General features: G+C 40.9%; 1 protein-coding gene across 3 annotated transcripts in view; it reads left to right on the top strand.

The window, feature by feature from the left end:
* Positions 1 to 769: 769 nt before the first annotated feature.
* Positions 770 to 18,776, top strand: part of atp2a3 (ATPase sarcoplasmic/endoplasmic reticulum Ca2+ transporting 3) — a 58,642-nt gene continuing 40,635 nt past the window's right edge. For all 3 annotated transcript variants that reach the window (XM_074612074.1, XM_074612076.1, XM_074612075.1), the window contains exon 1: positions 770 to 1,126. In XM_074612074.1, coding sequence (XP_074468175.1) covers positions 1,009 to 1,126 — 118 coding nt within the window. In that variant the 5' untranslated portion in view covers positions 770 to 1,008. The remainder of the gene's footprint in view (positions 1,127 to 18,776) is intronic.

The following is an 18,776-nucleotide window of genomic DNA, read 5'->3' on the forward strand; positions in this document are numbered from 1 at the left end:
TGTGGGCGGTATTTCCTAAACTGATCTCAAGACGGCGGCCGGGTCACAAACTTTCTCATTTTACAGCTAAACAGTACACTACAAGATGTATGAAAATATTGTATGCAAGAAATAGGCATTACAGTAACAGAATATTGATCCATATTTGATCAGCGCTGCCTAGTTTGACCGCTTGATCGGAGTTCACGAGTTCACTGCCTCTCTTGAATGAACAGCCAATAGGAATGCTCTCTCTCTGAAATGATGATTGGCCAAAGTCTCCCGTCACGGGCTAGATGTTCTAAAGCCTGAAAACAGAGCCATGAGGAGGAGCAGAAGTCTCTCAGAACACTTGAATTACAATGTGCTGAAAGGTTATTAAGGAATTCTTTGCCCAATTATGCCCAAAACATTCTGCCTACTGCTGCTTTAATGGTGTCCTTGAGCAAGGCATTGTGTGCCCTTCAGCTCCAGGGGCGCTGATGCGCACTAGAGTTGAAGTCTATACAAGCAGAGAGAGATAATAAGTCCCCCTATAGCTTAAGGAGCAATAAAATGACGTCACGTGACAGCATTACCTACACAACAAGTGTAACAAACACGAGCAGTGCGAGCTGAGCTTCTGCTGCTGCTGCATGCATCCTGTTGTAAAGAAGGCAGCTGGTTTGAAGTGGTCGCAGCGAGGCTCAGGTGCAGCGCAGCCAATAGGAGCGCAGGAGGGCAGTGCTCAGCGCGCGAGGAGGCGGTGCACTCCGGCACGCACACAACACACAGCAGACAGCACACCTTCAGATGGAGATGAAGTAGCAGCAGCAGCAGCAGCAGCAGACGACCGGCAGAGCGACGACAGCGTCTCTACCGAGGATCTTTTCTTCAGGGTGGACAGGTGACGGAGCAGACAGACAGACAGACACCTCACCGTGCATCGGTGGACATTACTGCTGTTTCACCCTCCGACTGACTCAATACATGTTGCTCAACTACATGCATCTCGATCTGATCATCTAAAACCAGCTCCAGTCCGCCAACATGGAGAATGCGCACACTAAATCTGCGACTGAAGTTTTAGAGAACTTCGGCGTGAACGAGAACACTGGTCTGACTCTGGAGCAGGTCAAAACCAACGTGGAGAAATATGGACCCAACGGTGAGTTAGTTCATTTAAATATATATATATGTGTGTTTCATCTTTCAGCTCATAGCTGGTGCGTTTTTACAGCCTACATATCAGCATTCAATTGCCAGGAAACCCAACTGCTGCAGTTATTTGTTGCGCGTAAAAATATAAAACAATCTATTTCCCGGTGTGCGCACAGTGGAAATCATTGATGCACACATGCATGTGTTGAAACCATTCACTGCACATCACACCAGTTAAAGTTGACACATAGATACACATCTGCAAGGGGGAAATATCAGCACAAATAAAGTCATTAAATTAGAAATCAATTAATTCATGTTTTCATTCAGCTCGTCCCCAGAGGTCACCTCATGCAATATTTTGTTTGAAACTATATAAGTGGAATAAAGACAGTTTTATTCTGGTAGGAAAACAGACCTGCAGCCCCCCCTCTGACTAAGTATATTCTGTGACATACATCTCTGGCTGTCATGCATGCAGAGATCAGGAAGTGCAGAGCAGTCTGGCTCAGGCTGCTGGAGTGGAAGGAGGATGAGGCGGTGAAGATATAATGAAACAGAGAATCTTGTACAACCTGTTTTCACTTTCAACAGTTGTTCCCTCCACATGGCAGATACTTTCCAGCTCCAGTTACAAGATAACAGGGGGGAAGTAGATGCATAAGGGTGGTAAAAAAAATCACAAAGAAATAACCTCTGTTGTCAAAATAGTATCGTATATAGTATAAAGTAAAGTTACTGTTCATCAGGTGTGTTTCAGGTGAAAATATACAACACAGTCTCATGGCAGTTTGTGAAATAGTCACCAATGTTCATGCAACACATCACGCACGTGTCAATTTCCGCCCCAGTCTTTTCAAAATAAAACTACTTAGTTTGGTTTAGGAATAGATTGACTTGGTAAGGCTCTGGCAACAAACTACTTGTATAGGTTTAGGAAAAGATCGCAGTTTGGGTTAAAATAACTCCAGAAGAGCTGTAACTTAGGTACAGAAGTTATGTGACAAAAATGACTTTATTGGCTTTAGGAAAAAGATTGCGCTTTGGGCTAAAATAACTCTGGAAGGGCTGTAACTTAAGTATGAAAGTTACGCGACAAAAACGACTTAGTTAGGTTTAGGAAAAGATCGTGGTTTGGGTTAAAATAACACCGGAAGTGGCGTAACTTTAGTAAGGAAGTTAGGTGACAAATAAATCAACTCTGACTTTTGGTTTCACACAAGACACAAACATCGGTCTCCTGCGTTTTTTGACTAACCCCTCCACCCCGACCTCCTCCCTACGCGGCGTTCGCTGCTCTCTATAGTTCCTGGTTCACAATTACATGGATTACATACAAATTGCTTTCATGCTGACCATCACAAAAAAATTTTTTTAAATTGGTGAAGCCTTCATCATCATTTCTCTGCTGGTGCTCTCCGAGTATTTTGGAGCTGGTCTCAGACCACCTGACATCACCACACCTTTCCCCTCCCGGCCTGTCATTTGCATGTGTGGCCAAGCTGTGGAGCAGAGCGGCACATTGTGCCAGTCAAACAGTAGCCCTTTTGTTGCAGCCAGCCACTCTACCCAGGGGCCTGTGATGACTTCATGGAAAAAGAGCAACGTCTTGCCACAGATAACATCTCTTTCGCTTTTAGCTGTGAACTTCCTGCCTTGTGTGAGAGCGCATTACAGATTGCATGCTTGAGGGAGGGAATGCCCTTTTTTTTTAGCCTTTTGGGGCTTTCTCTACAGGGCTTATCCACTCTAGCTGCTCCTCCAACGAGCCCAAAAAAGAAGGGAAGAAACTGCATTAAATTGGGTCTGTTTACTATTTTAGCACATGTCATGGCAGAGTGATGCACGGCTGCTAAACGGCTCCTTCCCCTCTGCTCGCAAACCGCAGACCTTGTGTTTTGTTCCAGGGAGCGTCCGTTCGCGGGTGGTATGCTTACCTCTCTCCCGCTGGCATACATGCACAATGTCTCACTCTGAGGCATAGTTAGCAGGATGTCATTACCAGCAGGATCATTAACCTAAATCAACATGTCCACAAACAAGATCTCAACTGTGCGTCACATTAAGTCAGTGTACGTCTCAGTTTGGGCATGATAAGGCAAATAAAGGGCATGATGTGCCGTGATTTCACACATCATCGCGCTGCTCTAAGACATGCAGATCCGCGGGGCCGGAGAGGTTTAACACGCTCAATCGGCCTCCGGATATCTGGGATGGATGAGGGGGTTTAAGCCACTGCTGGTTTCTAGAAACATCTGAGACGTGTCTGTTAACCGTTGGCTGCCCCCCTCAACACCACAATTAAAACATGATGAGCGTGTCTCGCCTCATTACTTCTGTAGATAACTTGGAAGTTGAAAACGCGGTGGTGAGGTCAGATGTTTGGGCCTGGTTCTTAGTATACATGTATACATCATCCATTCAAACTTAAAGCTGAGCTGTCTCATTCAATTCTCTTTAACCCTTAACACCGCTATTCTGTCTTTCAGAGCTTATAGCTCAGTTTTTAAACGTCATGGCATGGTGAATTCCACAGGGGTCTTTTGACCTCTGACCTCAAGATATGTTATTGAAAAAGTGTTCTATGGGTACCCACGAGTCTCCCCTTTACAGACATGCCCACTTTATGATAATCACATGCAGTTTGGGGTAAAAATGTGTTATTTTCGCCTATTCTAAAATGTTGTATTTGAATATTTCTGCATATTGGGGTCCCAAAATAGTCTTAGAATAACATGAATTGGGTATCACTGTAAAGCTGAGACTCTTGTGGATCCAATGAGCCCAACTGTATTCATGTGTGATGATGTTAGTCCCCATAGTAGCCATTTCATTGTAGTGAGACCATTTTTTAAAATTTGACCTCACTGTATAAAATGACCTGTGGTGACCTCTTGGATAATCACAGCCTTGTGAAACTTTACAGCCACAAACTAGAGACCTAGAGCATTCAGAGGATGGATGGCTTTCCTAGGTAGATTGAAAATAAGGGGGTTTATGAGCAGTTTCCGGAGTGCTCGACATCCAATCGCAAAATCCTCCAATGTCAAACGTTTTTGATACCAGATCGCAACATGGTTGTTTCTATGGTGTTCCTCAAGGTCTTGGTGTCTTAATGTGGTATTTTGGAGGAATTATTGATCATTTTTATTAATTCTCAAGTGGTAAAACATGGTTAAAATTAGCACCAAATCTGAGTAACAAATGGTATCAACCCAAAAATTGCTTCAACAACTTATGAGACATAATAGAGCATGGGAATGACAATCATATACTTCTATCATAATATTCTAAGCTCTTATACACTTTCTCTATTTATTTATTTTAATTAATTTATTAATTAATTATTTTTTTAATTTCTGATTGATGGCTAGAACAACTTGACAGACAGTGCTGAGCTGCATCTCAAATTAATCTTCATGTTCCCAGCTTTTAGATGATATACACCACTTCTATGTGACATCTACTTTTGACTTGAGGGTAGAACGTATAGGGGTTATGAATGGCTAAAGCTCCAGCACTCTTGTCTCAGATTATTTGACCTGGTTCTGTATGGTATAGATTCTTGCATTTTGTGATTCTTATAGTTGCAGGAGAGCACATAACATGTTTGCCTTTCAATGCCACACTGTAAGTAAAGACAGGTGAGCGCCGTTTAGGCTTTGTGTCGGCAGCTTTCATGTGCTGCGACTTTAAAAACCCCACTGAGCAGCATCAGAGTTTCTGATCCCTCTCTGAGATGTTGGAAAATTAGCTTAGCCGCCACATCTGGACAGTCTTTTCTACAAAGCGGTCTGCGCTGCAGAGAAGAGGAGGCGGCTGACCTTTTATTCACACCTTTCGTTTCTGGTCCACTAGCAGCTGAACGTCATTCACACACACACACACACACACACACACACACACAAACACACCCTACAGACATTACTAATTTACTGTTGAGAACTACAAGCACCTCAATTTACAAGACAGTTTATCACTTTGATTGTAAAATAGTTGGTTCTGATGTAGTGGAGGAAGTCCCAGGCTTCTGTCTCTGTGTGTGTGTGTGCGTGTGTAGGTGTGTGTGTGGGTGTGTGTGTGTGGGTGCTCCAAGAATGTTTGTGCTGTTCCAGCTTGCGCTGTTCGATGATTGTGTCACGTGCACTCGCAACCCCAATTTCAAAGGCGCAGTCCCTTCACTGTTAGAAAGGACATATTGTCCTACTGAGCAATCAACGTTTTTTGGAGGAGAAGTTGACCTTGAGGCCGACGAACAGGTGAGGGAGTGCCCGGGGAAGAAGGGCTTTTTCACAGGAGGGTGTTCTTTTTATTGATTTCAGAGACTTATCTGCTTTATGTTCTCACAAATGACACAGTCAAAGCTTATTCCGACTTTAAAATATTAAAGGATAGTTAATAATTAAGAGGCATTATTAATCAAAGCATGTTAAATAAATCACTTTTATTTAACCCACTTGTGCCCGCAGCTTACATTTTTAATTTCCTTCAGTGGAAGTGTTCTCTGGGCTTGACTAAGCATAAAGACATTTTCAAAACTGGTCAAACCGTTTGACTGAAGAGTGAGTTTCACTTATCTTTTTTACTTTTTAGCAATAGACTCCACTATATTTTAGGAAAAAACAGTAGTCCAATATGCCCAAATACTAAATATAGTATGATAAGGAAATGGCTGTATCTCAGACACTACAAGGAGTTTGGTATCTATGAACTCATAACAAGTTGAATAATAAAGATATACACACACACACACACATGCAGTGTAAAACATATTTCATATGGAAAACATTTAATAAACACAATGTTAGCATCTTTCCTCATTTTTCAAATATCCTGACTTTGACTATTAATTAGGGCTGTTAATCGATTAAGATAGTTAATTGCGATTAATTGCAAATTAATCGTACATTCTTTATCTGTTCAAAATGCAGAAAGTATTTAATGCTCTTATCAACATGGGAGTGGGTAAATATGCTGCTTCATGCAAATGTATGTATATATTTATTATTGGAAATCAATTAACAACACAAAACAATGACAAATATTGTACAGAAACCCTCAAAGGTACTGCATTTAGCATAAGAATATGCTCAAATCATGACATGGCAAACTGCAGCCCAACAGCTATCAGTGTGTCAGTGTGCTGACTTGACTATGATTTCCCCACAAAACTGCATGTGATTATCATAAAGTGGGCATGTCTGTAAAGGGGAGACTCGTGGGTACCCATAGAACCCATTTACATTCACATATCTTGAGGTCAGGGGTCAAGGCACCCCTTTGAAGTTGGACCATGACATTTTTTCCTTAACAAAATCTAGTGCAAGTTTGGAGCATTATTTCACCTCCTTCAAAACAAGTGAAACTAGTATGACATGGTTTGTACCAATGGGTTCCTTAGGTTTTCTAGTTTCTAGGTATGATGCCAGTATCTTCACTCCAGCTTTAAAACTGAGCCCGCTACAACCTAAAAATCGCAAGTTGCATTAATGTGTTAAAGAAATTAGTGGCGTTAAAATTAATTTGCTTTCACGCGCTATTAACGCTTTAACTTTGACAGCCCTACTATTAAGAAAAGTGTTATTTTTCATGTGATAGTTGTACTGTTAGATACTCGCCCAAAGGATGTCTACACCAAATTTCAAGACTTTTGACCAATCGGAATAAATGTTGTGGCATTTTTCTTCATCATACTAAAAATAGTCTTGGGACACAAATGGGTGAAGAGCCTTCTAGATTGATCTTGGTTGTGGAACTATCCTTTGACACTCCTTTCGGGAGAGGAACACATTCAGGTAAAACAGCCTGGCGATGATGCATGTCATTGCACCATCATGATGCAATGTCCAATGTTAGATGCATACGTGGGCTTTCAGCAATATCAAAGCCGATCTGCCCATATCCGCCTCTTCATCTGTTGGTTAGTGCGCTCTGCACACAAGCTATGCTGTTGATCTCATAGACAATGAGTCATTTTAATTATTTGATTGATTCGATTCTTAAACAATGTGTGAGCTTGATTTTCTAAAAGTGGAAATGCAACAACCCCCGTGGCACCAAAAATGTGTTTTGTTTTCTGCCGCTGAAGTGAATCCCAAGGGCGTCTGACGTTGCCGATGGTGATTATTAGGTGATGCCATCTTTGGTAAATTACCGCACTTTCTTCACTCCGGTTTCTACCACGGATAATAATTACTACTTCCTCTAGTGGGATCTCACTCAGCGTTGTTTCTCTTCCTGTTCGGCAACTTGACATGAAAGCACCCTGACTTACTCGCTCCTCCGTTTGAAATACGAGAGCCGTTTCCTGCTCCTCCTCCTCCTCCTTCACACGACACACAGGTTGCACATTGCAGCACACTCCTCAATCAGGGGTTCGTCGGCCTCCGCTTTGACTGTCGCAAAATGGTCCAGTTGAGAGTTAAATTGCGGTAACAGTGTCGGAGCTGTGTGGGCTGAAAAAAGGAGAGTTAAGTTGTAGAAAAGTAATTTGAAGTCCTTGGGGTGTTGAGTCACTTCCCTGTTCTAGTGGGCTCAGTGTGTGCGTCTGCCCAGCCGCCTTCAAAGGAGCTGTGATCCTGTTCTAGCTTGTCACTTGTCTTGCCTCCTTCCCTCCCACCTCTGCATCTGCCAGTCACCATCATCATGCCCTTATGGTAAGATGAAGTTGAGTTACCGCCGGGCTCTTAACGCGCTGCCCAGACGCACCACGGCGCCGCTCCACCGAAGAGATGTGTGTGCTCAAAGGTGTTTGTGTTTCAAGGAGTGGGCTTTGTGTGCACTCCGAGCGTATGTTGTAGTGTACACAGTATGTGTCTGACCCCTCGGGGGCATACCCCAAAGTCAACATCTACATGCATTTAGAAAGCTATAAGCTGTGTGTACAGTATAATGAGCTGCATGGAAAGTCAAGTTGTGTTGTTGTGTCAAGAAAAAAATAAGTACATACTAGGAAAGTCATGTGTTTGAACGTGATGTGTAAACCTGTTCTGCTTCAGCGGGACAGGTTTAGCCAACAGGAAAACAATGAACCACAGTGTCAAAACAGAAAATGACATGAAGAGACATGAATACCATTTAATATGTTGTTGATTAATTCATTATGTCATAGTGAATACTTTAACTTGTCCTAAAGCCAAATATTTATTTCTATTGTAGTTTTTTATTGACAAATGACTACAACAACCTAAACCATAATAAATATAATATAATAACAGATAGTAACTGTAAATTACAAAGTATTCAAACACAAGGGATGTGAAAAATAATAATAATAATAATAATAATTAGAAATAAATAAATATATAAAATAAAATAATTATAATAAATAAAAAATGTTAAATAATAATAATAATAATAAATAATATACATTCATTACAAAATAACAAATGCCAATATTTGTGATTTACTTCCATACATACATTTTTTAACTATTTCCACCTTCTTCAGCCACCATGATAGCATCCCCTGCCTTTCATTAGTTTTTAAAAGATACAGAATTTGTGACACCTCAAGATAATTTTTCTTCAACTCTTCAGACCAGTCCCTCCTCTTGTTCCGAGGTTCTTCCCAGACAAAGAAACCATTAAAATGTTAAATAAGAAGAATTGTGAAAAATGAAATTGTGATTTTAACTTTAAAATAATTCATGCCTGATAATACTACCATGCAGAGAACTTATAATAAAACTCCACTCCAGAGTAATTCACCTTTTTAAGCCAATATTGCAAAGTTCAAGATATCAAGCCTCTGAGGACTTAAAGAATAAGAATGGGGATATTCTGTATTTCTGTTATTGTCAACAAATCCCATAAATAGACCAAAAGGAAAATCTGTCTCAACACTTTCAAACTTCCCCACACTGCCTGTGGCACTTAGCCTCCAGCACATTTGTTCCTACTGAAGATGTAAATCTTTCAAAACAGCTCATAAATATATACTTTAATGTTTTAAAGGCTAAATAGTTTAATAAAACAGCTGGGCACTGTGGTTTTGAGCAACCGTTACTCAAACTGGAGCAAATGGTGCATTTATTGGGGACTATTTTCAGCTGTGGATTTGGTGCTCTAGTGAGTATTTACAGTTGCAGGACAGTGTATATGGAATTAATTAAAAATAAACCCCAGTGCCCTGGTTGGTCGTAATAATGGAACATGTCACCCAGTGCGACACTGATGTGTTTTTAATAGTTTTTGGACAACGATGGAGCTCTATGGCACAGAGGGATAAGCTATATCAGGCTTTAGCTACACACAATACTCGTTGGTCGGATCAGTTCGTTGTAGGTTTTGATCTTTTCATGGGTTTATATAGAATACCACCAGACTTATCCTTTATTATAATTTTGGCACATCAAAGAGGAATTAAATTCTCTATGGTGTAAGTGTAGGTTATGAAAGTCACACCATCCTTTACAGTGACATATTTGTGGGTGTATGTGTAATTTTTTTTAGATTGGTAAAGTTGTACTCTACCAGGCATTTGATTGGTTAGAAGTGTCGCTCTGGTTTCTAAACCTAGAATAAACCCTATAAATAGCACGCTGTTAACACAGATATTATTTCAGTCTGCCGTTCGGGGGATCGCTGACTATTTTTCACAGCATTCGGCGTCTCCGATTGACTACTGGATGGCCGGGTGCCATCGTCCTCAGTAGCCTGATGCTCAAAACATGGTTCTTCGCACAGCTGTGACCTTAAAGAGGAAGCTTCGAGCCCCGACGAGATACGAGCTCTGTGCTAATCACCTCATGCGTGTCCTGCTCAGTTGACAGGCCCTTTCCCTTTTCCTCTGTAACTCATCATACTGTAACTGCTAAAATGTGGAACAAGGCGCTTCTTTGGTGTGCTTAGGAGTGTTTATTTAACCCTCTGAGACCCACAATAGACCCGTTTTTGTCTTTTTCAGGGGGATACACGGGGTCTTTAGGGGGAGATAGCAGGTCAACAGTAGATGTCACATAGTAGTAGTGTACATCATCTGAAAGCTGAGAACCTGAAGATCAATTTGAGATGCAGCCCTGTGTGTCAAGTTGTTCTAGTCATAAATCTGAAATAAACATTAATTAATTAGTTAATTAATTAACCAGCAGTTGCAGCAACTTTTGGGTTGATGCCATTTGTTACACAGATTTGGTGCTAAATTTAACAATTGTTTGCCACTCAAGAATTGCTAAAAATGATCAATAATCCCTCCAAAATACCAGATTAAGACACCAAAACCTTGAGGAACACCATAGAAAAAGCCATGCTGTGATTTGGTTTCAAAAATGTTTTGACATTTGGAGATTTCTGCAAGAATTGCATTTTCCAGCGATTGGATGGCGAGCACTTCTGTTCTGGAAACTGCTCATAAACCCCGTTATTGTCAATCTACCTAGGAAAGCCATCCAGACTCTGAATGCTCTAGGTCTCTAGTTTATGGTTGTAAAATTTAATGAGGCTGTGATTATCCTAGAGGTTACATTTATACTGCATTTAAAAAACTGGGCATGAGTGGGCATGTCTGTAAAGGGGAGACTCGTGGGTACCCATAGAACCTATTCTCATTCACATATCTTGAGGTCAGAGGTCAAGGGACCCCTTTGAAAACAGCCATGCCAGTTTTTCCTCGCCAAATCTAGCGTAATTTGAGCGTTATTTAGCCTCTTTCTTGACATGCATGTATGACCTGTTGGTACCAATGGAATCCTGAGGTTTTCTAGTTTCATTTGATACCAGCATATTCACTCTAGCAAGTGATTATCATAAAGTGGGAGAATCGTTTTTCATTCACATATCTTGAGGTCAGAGGTCAAGGGGACCCCTTTCAAGATGGTCATGCCAGTTTTTCCTCACCAAAATGTAGCCTAAGTTTGGAGCATTAATTAGCCTCCTTCCTGACAAGCTAATATGACATGGTGACCAAAAGATCACTTACGTTTTAAGGTTTCATATGATATCCGTACCTTCACTCTAACTCTAAAACCAAACCTGCTACAGCCTCTGAAAGTCTCATGGGGTTAAATCTAATATGCAACAAGCAGTATACTGTATGTGTGCAGTTAGAGACTAGATGTCTGCAGTAAAAATGCATAAACACATGTCTTATCTTTGGGAATCCTCAGCAGTCTCACTCTGTCACGATCAGATAATCTACGGTCTGCAATGTTTCTAAATTTCCTTATCAGGTTGACCAAAATGTGTTGATATCAAGAGTTAAGAACAGGCTTTTCAGCAAGATACCGTTCGTGAAAAACCCCAAAAATATGCAACTAAAATATACATGGCACTCGCATGCACTCTCAGGACGGACCTGAGAGTGATGCTGCAGTTTGATTCTAGCATGCGCTGTCCTGTGCTGCATCACAAGGAAAAATCCAGTCTCTTTTTCCCTGACCACAGCTCGATGACGTCAGAGACAGCCCAGCCAATGGGCGACCGCAGCAGCCATTGAGCTGAATCCGTCTTAATTGGCTAGAAACGATAAAATCTCCGCTTTGAAACCAATTCTCCTTTTTCTGACACGACAGTCTTTCGGAGATGAGCCTCACAAAAGGACTTATCTCAGTGCAGCTCTGACAGTTGACAGTATTTCCTCTCTGTGTCCCCAGCATGCAGAGAATTACAGGTTGATCAGTTAATCAAACAGAGCAGCTAGAATAATTGTATTGAGCAGGATATCTCAATATTCTCCTCCAGTTGTGTCTTTCTCCCCCTGTGCATGGTTATATCATTATTTGCCTTTCACTGAATATTCCCTTTCTTTGTTTGAGTATGCGACACTATTCTAAAGTTAAAGTCATCTCGGCCTGGGAGTCTGGATGTGTCAGCCGGTTTTAAACATTTCCCTAATGTTAGTCGGGAAATGTAACCGCAAGCTCGAGGCTCATCCTGTCGCAGTGAACTGAGAAAATCTACTGTGGTTTAAAACTGTTATTGCATTGCGATCCCATTTCACTTAATATTACAAAATTAGTAGCAATGAACCTCAAACCTTTTATGAGATTGTAGGCAAGGCAAGACAAGGCAGCTTAATTTATATAGCACATTTCCAACACAGAGGTTTCATACTAGGCTGAGCATTAGAATGTCATTAAGCAATAAAAAACACAATAAATCCAATTAAGATAGAATCAAATTAGATTAAAAAAATTAGATGAAATGAAATAAAATGCATAAAATTAAGTAGAATATTAATGGAATAGATCAGAATCAGCTTTATTTGCCAAGTACATACTGTACAAGGGCTTTGACTCAGGTTTTATGCATCTCTCTAAACGTACTTGTATAGGGATAGAATAAATTACAGCTAGGGACAAGGACAACAAAGCTGGACAAATAAAAGGAAGGAATTGACAGAACTGTTATGTACACAAGTGGTGATAAAATAGCTATATATAAATATTATATAAATATATATAAAGAGCACCAATGACCAACAATAAAATAAAACGTCTATATACAAGTCAAGTCAAAAATACAGTGGCGTAATAAGTTGTAAGTTGGCCCAAATGCAACAAAGGAAATATAGTGTAGGAATATTTTCCAAATAACTCAATGAGCACTGTAAGTATAGTAAAAATATGATTCTTTTACAAATATGGAGCACTATAATTTGACTATTAATACAACCAAAACGTTAAAAAATGTCTCTACTTTCAGCCCTTTAAACAAGCTATTAACTGCTCCTCAGCGGTGCTGTAAAAACTGTTTTAGTAGTTGAATGTTCTTGTTACTGTTTTTGGCCATGTGGCTCTAGGGATGGCAATGTTGGTCCACCAGTTTAGTACAGACTGAAATATATATACAGTCATAATTAATGGATGAATTACCATGAAAACGTGATGTCTCAGGAACGCCTGCAGGAATTTCTTCAAATTTGGCACAAATGTCCACTTGAACTCAAGGAAGAACTGATTTTTGTGGTCAAAGGTCAAGGTCACTCTGACCTTACGTCCATCCCATTCTCGTGAAAGCGATGTCGCAAGAACGCCTGGAGGGAATTTTATAACATCTGGCACAAACGTCCACTCGGACTCAAGGATGAACTTAGAATTTGGTGGTCAGAGTTTAAGGTCACTGTGACCTCACAAGACACGTTTTTGGCCATAACTCAATAATTTGTATGCTAATTATGACAATTTCATACACATGTTTAACAGGATAAAATGATGAAGTGATGACTGTAAACTGTAACTTGACTGGTTGGCGGACACAGACCTGTGAAATATCTATCTACATTTATGGTTCCTAGAGGATGTCTCCTACTGACTTTAGTGATCCCTACATTTTCTTCTAGTGCAACCATAAGGTTAACATTTATAGTTTTTAGTGAAAAATCTCCACAGCTAAGGGAAGGAATGCCATGAAATGTTCCCTTCAGGGTGTATTGTACCCACTTTTGTGACCCACCTTGTAACCTTCAGATATTCAGTACTTTGGTATTTTTACCAAATACCTGAAAACTAATGACATTCCCATCAGCCTCAGTTAAAAGTTACAAAACAAGACATTTCAGGATTTGGGAAACGCTGCAAAATCAAAATTTTTCTGCGGTTTTATAGACCAAACAACTAATCGATTAATTGAGAAAATAATCCACTGATTAATCGATAATGAAATAATTGTTAGTTGTATCCTTAGACCAGCTCAAATGTATTTGTAGCGCGTCATGTGTCAGGGCATCAGTTTGTAGCTTCACGTCACCGGCTTCCATTGAAAATGACTTGCTGTGGTGCTCGTAGTGTGAACGCAGCTTTAGTCTTGTTTCGTTGGATCCTCGTGTTTGAGTGCAGCAGCTTTAATCCAGTACGAGAGGTTTCCGGGCCTGTAATGACTGGAGAGTAGCTGCATGTCATTATGCTGCAGAGGAGTGATTAGTGACTGGTTGCTACCACTTCCTCCTCTGCTCCCGCTCCTCGGGGTGGCCGTTCAGAGGTCGGCGGGGCTCCAAGAGATAGCTGCTGCTAACACTCACCCACTTGACACGGTCGCGTATGACTTCCTCGGAGAAGGGAGGCCCTCCAGACATTGAACAGACATTTATGTAAAATGGAGGGAACATTGACTTTGTCAGCGGGCTGCAGACGTCTCTTCTGCAGTTACCTGCGAAGCCTTCTGCATAGCAGAGATAATAAGGTTGGGGAGGAGAACGGGGTACATTTAAAGTTCACTCTTGATATGGTTAATGCATTCGTTTTCCAGAGAATACATTAGGAGGGTGAGCGGATATAGGAAGCTATAGTAGACTATGTCATTAGGGGTTTCCATCATGCTATTTATAGGCCTGTTTTAAATTCTCATGGTCAGTGGATGGAGCGGGATCCTTGAGATGGAGCCACTTACTGATGCTTACTACTGTTTCCTCCTACCTAAGCCTCCCTGCTCACACTTAAAGCAGCAGTAGGCAGATTCGAGCAAATATAATTTAAAAAAAGTTATTTTTATAAAACGGTTCGGACAGTAGTGCATGAGACAGCTAATCTGAAAAAAATCATGTTTCCTCCGGTGCTCCTAATGGCATCTGCAAGATTTCACAGACGAGGAAAACAACCAATCAGAGCTGAGCTGGAGGCTTGCCGTCTCTGAGCAGCTGTCATTCACTCGCAAACTCCAATCAAATGGTCAAACTAGGCAGCGCTGATCAAATATGAATCAATATTCTGTTACTGTAATGCTTATTTCTCGCCTCAAATGTTTTCAGAAACATCTTGTAGTGTACTGTTTAGCTGTAAAAGGAGAAAGTTTGTGATCCGACGGCCATGTTGAGATCAGGTGAGGAAATACCAAGCACCGCCCACCAGCCGGAGCAAACTCTCTCATTTTTACAGCTAAACGGTACACTACAAGATGTTTCTGAAAACATTTTACGCAAGACATTTTTTGATCAGCGCTGCAGTTTGATCAGAGTTTGCGAGTGATTGACAGCTGCTCCCGTTGAATGAACAGCCAATAGGAACGCTCTCTCTCTGAAATGACCTGTGATTGGTCAAAGTCTCCCGTCACGGGCTAGGCTTTCTAAAGCCTGAAAACAGAGCCATGAGGAGGTGCAGAAGTCTAGTTTTCTCTCAGAACACTTGAATTACAAAATGCTGAAAGGTTATTTATGGAATTTTTTCCCAATGATGCCAAAAATATTCCGCCTACTGGTGCTTTAACCATCTGGCTGCTACAGTAGCTGTTTCTTTGGAGGTGTGTCTGCTTGTCTGCATGATACCACTCAGGCTAACTGTGTATTAGCAGCCTGCGGAGGCTAGAAATTAGCCCTTTCACATCAGAACGTGTGGGCTTTTTGATTCCTGCGGTCAGACCGTGCTGCATCAAGGCCCCGTTGATTGCATAACAGTTATTCTTGGTAAATTTTGACAGACACATTACTCGTTTTCAAGGAGCCTCCATGAGCCAAGTCGCCATGGTAACTGCTGAAAACTTTCTCGTGTTTGTAGTTTACACAAGAGGGGCCTGAACTCTTCAGGCTGCTTAACCAACACACTCGGATGGGATGTTGCTGTAATTTGTTAATGGACTCCGTCAGACTAGAGTGAGAAGAGGAGCTCCTTTTATCAGCAGATCGCTTGCAGTGCAGAGAGATACATGGCCGGTTTCCTGCTTTTCCTTCCTGACTCTCTGGACCCAGAAACCCGCTCCCTGCTGTTGTTGGCAACTGTCTCCAGGAAGTGTCTCCCCTCTCTGCTGCGCCGCTGCTCGCTTTTTCTGCTGCGAGTAAACAAGCTCTATTATTCATTGTCTGGGCCGAGAGGGAGGAGGGCTGGGGGAGGTGGAGAGGTGCTGTGGGGACACGGAGAGAGAGAGAGAGAGAGAAAGAGAAAGAGAGAGAGACGGAGGGAGGTGAAGTCAGTACTCAGGAATGTGCCTGGGCAAGCCTTGGGTTGACACAGGCCAGATGACTGTGAGGGAATCCTTGGCAGAGGGAAGCCGGGGAACCCCATTCAACACCTCCAGGCCTTTCCCTCTCTCCCTCCCTCTTTCCCCTTTGGCCTGTCTTGTCCTTTCAGTGAGTCCATCTTTGTCTCCAGCACTCGAGTCGTAGCCAGCCTGTCTGCCATAAAAACATTATACAACCAGGGAGGCACAGTAATGGGGAAACAGACTCATGTCAGACTGGTGGAGCATGGAAAACAGCAGAACCCACTTCTCCACATTTCTGCTGCTGCTGCTGCTGGTGCTGGCAGAGTGCAGCCAAAAGTCCCCCGTGAGTTCATCTGTGTCCAACCTGAACTCTGAAAACTCTCCAGACAGCAAGTTAGAAAAGAGATTCGATTATTATTCTATTTTGGGAATCTGGTGTGCAAATTAATTTTCATTTATTTATATTGCATTCTTATTCTTATTCTTGTTATTGTTATTGTTATTATTGTTGTTGTTATTATTATTGATTTAAACATTTTATTATTTTTTAAATTATTTTTATTTTTTATTATTACCATTTGTTTCTCCTCCCTTGTCCAGACAGCAAGTTAGAAAAGCTGTTCTATTATTATTATATTATTGGAATCTGGTGTATGAATCTATTTTAGCTCGTATATTTATTTATTATTATTATTATTTAAACATTAAAATTGTTTTTTCTTTTCTTATTTTTTATTAATGCCATTTTTTTTCTCCTCCCTTGTCCAGTCAGCAAGTTAGAAAAGCTATTCTATTATTATTCTATTCTGGGAATCTGGTGTGTGAATTTATTTTTATTCATTTATTTATTATTATTTATTTATATTTAATTGTTATTATTTATTTATTTAAACATAATTTTTTATATAATTTTTTTGTTATTTTTACTTTTTATTATTCCCATTTCATTTTCTCCTCCCTTGTTTTTGAATACTTTTTTTTTTTTATTTACAGTTACTATCTGTTATTTTATGTACATATTACTTTATTTATTTGGTTTAGGTTGTTGTAGTTGTAGCCATTTTTCTTAAGGAAACAATAAAAAGAATGATTAAAAAAAAAAAGCTATTCACAATGACTAATCAGCTATTATTACGCAGACCGAAGATGGACATTCATGGAGCCAAGAGTCTGCCTCTGCACAAGGATAAGTCTCCCCAAGAAGGCTGTTGTCTAATAAAATATGCAAGATGAATAATATTCAGCAGATCATGTGCAGGTCTGACTAGAGGCTCAAAGCTCTGCGCTTTAATGCCTGTATAAGAACTTCTCTGTTCTTTAATAGCTTGTTTGTACTGTAGCAATCCGTTTCGCTCCCCTTGGTTTTATTACAAACCAAATTAGGAAAGTTCTTCCACCTGAAATAAATCAAACAACTTTTTCATCTCCTCTTTCATCCCAGATTGCTTTCGCTGTCTTTTGACCACCGAAAAGCACATTTTGAAGCCGTGGAACGATTCCAGGAGCAATGATGTAAAATAATTTCTCTTTCCGCCGGTGGCATGTGTAATGAGAGTGGCTGCGAGGTTTTTGTTTTTGGAAGGAGGCTGCGGGCTCGCGTCATGGCCCTTCCTCTTTCCAGCCCCCTCCCTCCACAGGGTCACGTTTGATACTCGTGTAGAGCGGTCTGGTCAAAACATGCCGGGAAACACGAGGTTTCCACTGCTTCAAGGAGAGAACTAACTTTTCCAGAAAGAAATGATGACAGAAAAAAGACTTTTATGGCAGACAAATGCATAAAGTCAAGCTTTTTGAAGCTGTGTGTTATCATCGGTCATCAAGTTCTTCAGATGTGATGGATGTGGTTGGTTACGTCGGAGCTGTTCGTTCGTTGCTTTGCGTCGGACTTGATGAGGACCTGACAAACGCGGTGACTAAGCACGCCTGTGTCTCATCGCGGTGACACTGATCAACAGTACTTGTCCATTGAAATGTTTTTAGAATATGACTGATGTGTTTTCTACTCACACCAGTGACTCATGTGTGGTGGGTGTTGTGTTCCGCTAATCAAATCAGATTAGATGCGCAGCGTGCCTCAAAAAAATGCAGCTTTTCTTTTCAAAATGACAGATGAGAAATGACAAGCTGATGTGAAAGAAAAGGGCGACATGTTTGGACTCTTGGGTTTGTTTTTGTGGGAGCTCACGCACTAAGGGTGTAAAGAAAATATCGATACACATGAGTATCGCGATGTTATGTTTTGCGATACTGTATGGATTCTCCAATGACCCGATGACGGACCCGGCCGCTATTCTGTCTTTCAGAGGTTGTAGTGGGCTCAGTTTAAAAAGCTAGAGTGAAGATACTGGTATCATATGAAACTAGAAAGCCTAAAGGATCCATTGGTATCAACCATGGTGCATGTCAAAAAGGAGGCTAAATAACGCTCCAAAGTCTTGCTAGATTTTGGCGGGGAAAAACTGGCATGACCACTTTCAGAAGAGGTTCTTTGACCTCGGACCTCGAGATATGTGAATGAAAATGGGTTCTCTGAGTACCCACGAGTCTCCCCTTTACAGACATGCCCACTTTATGATGATCACATGCAGTTTTGGGCAAGAGCAAAGCAGTTTTTTGCATGTTGTACAAAAGTGTTATTTTTACCTATTCTAAAATTATGTATTTTAATATTTCTGCATACTGGGGTCCCTAAACAGTCTTGGAATTGCATAAATTGGGTATCATTGTAAATTGAGACTCTTGTGGATCCAATGAGCCCAATTATATTCATGTGTGATGATGTTAGTCCCCATAGTAGCTGTTTATTGT

Source organism: Sebastes fasciatus, chromosome 16 (genome assembly GCF_043250625.1).
Source record: "Sebastes fasciatus isolate fSebFas1 chromosome 16, fSebFas1.pri, whole genome shotgun sequence".
Classification (NCBI taxonomy): Eukaryota; Metazoa; Chordata; class Actinopteri; order Perciformes; family Sebastidae; genus Sebastes; species Sebastes fasciatus.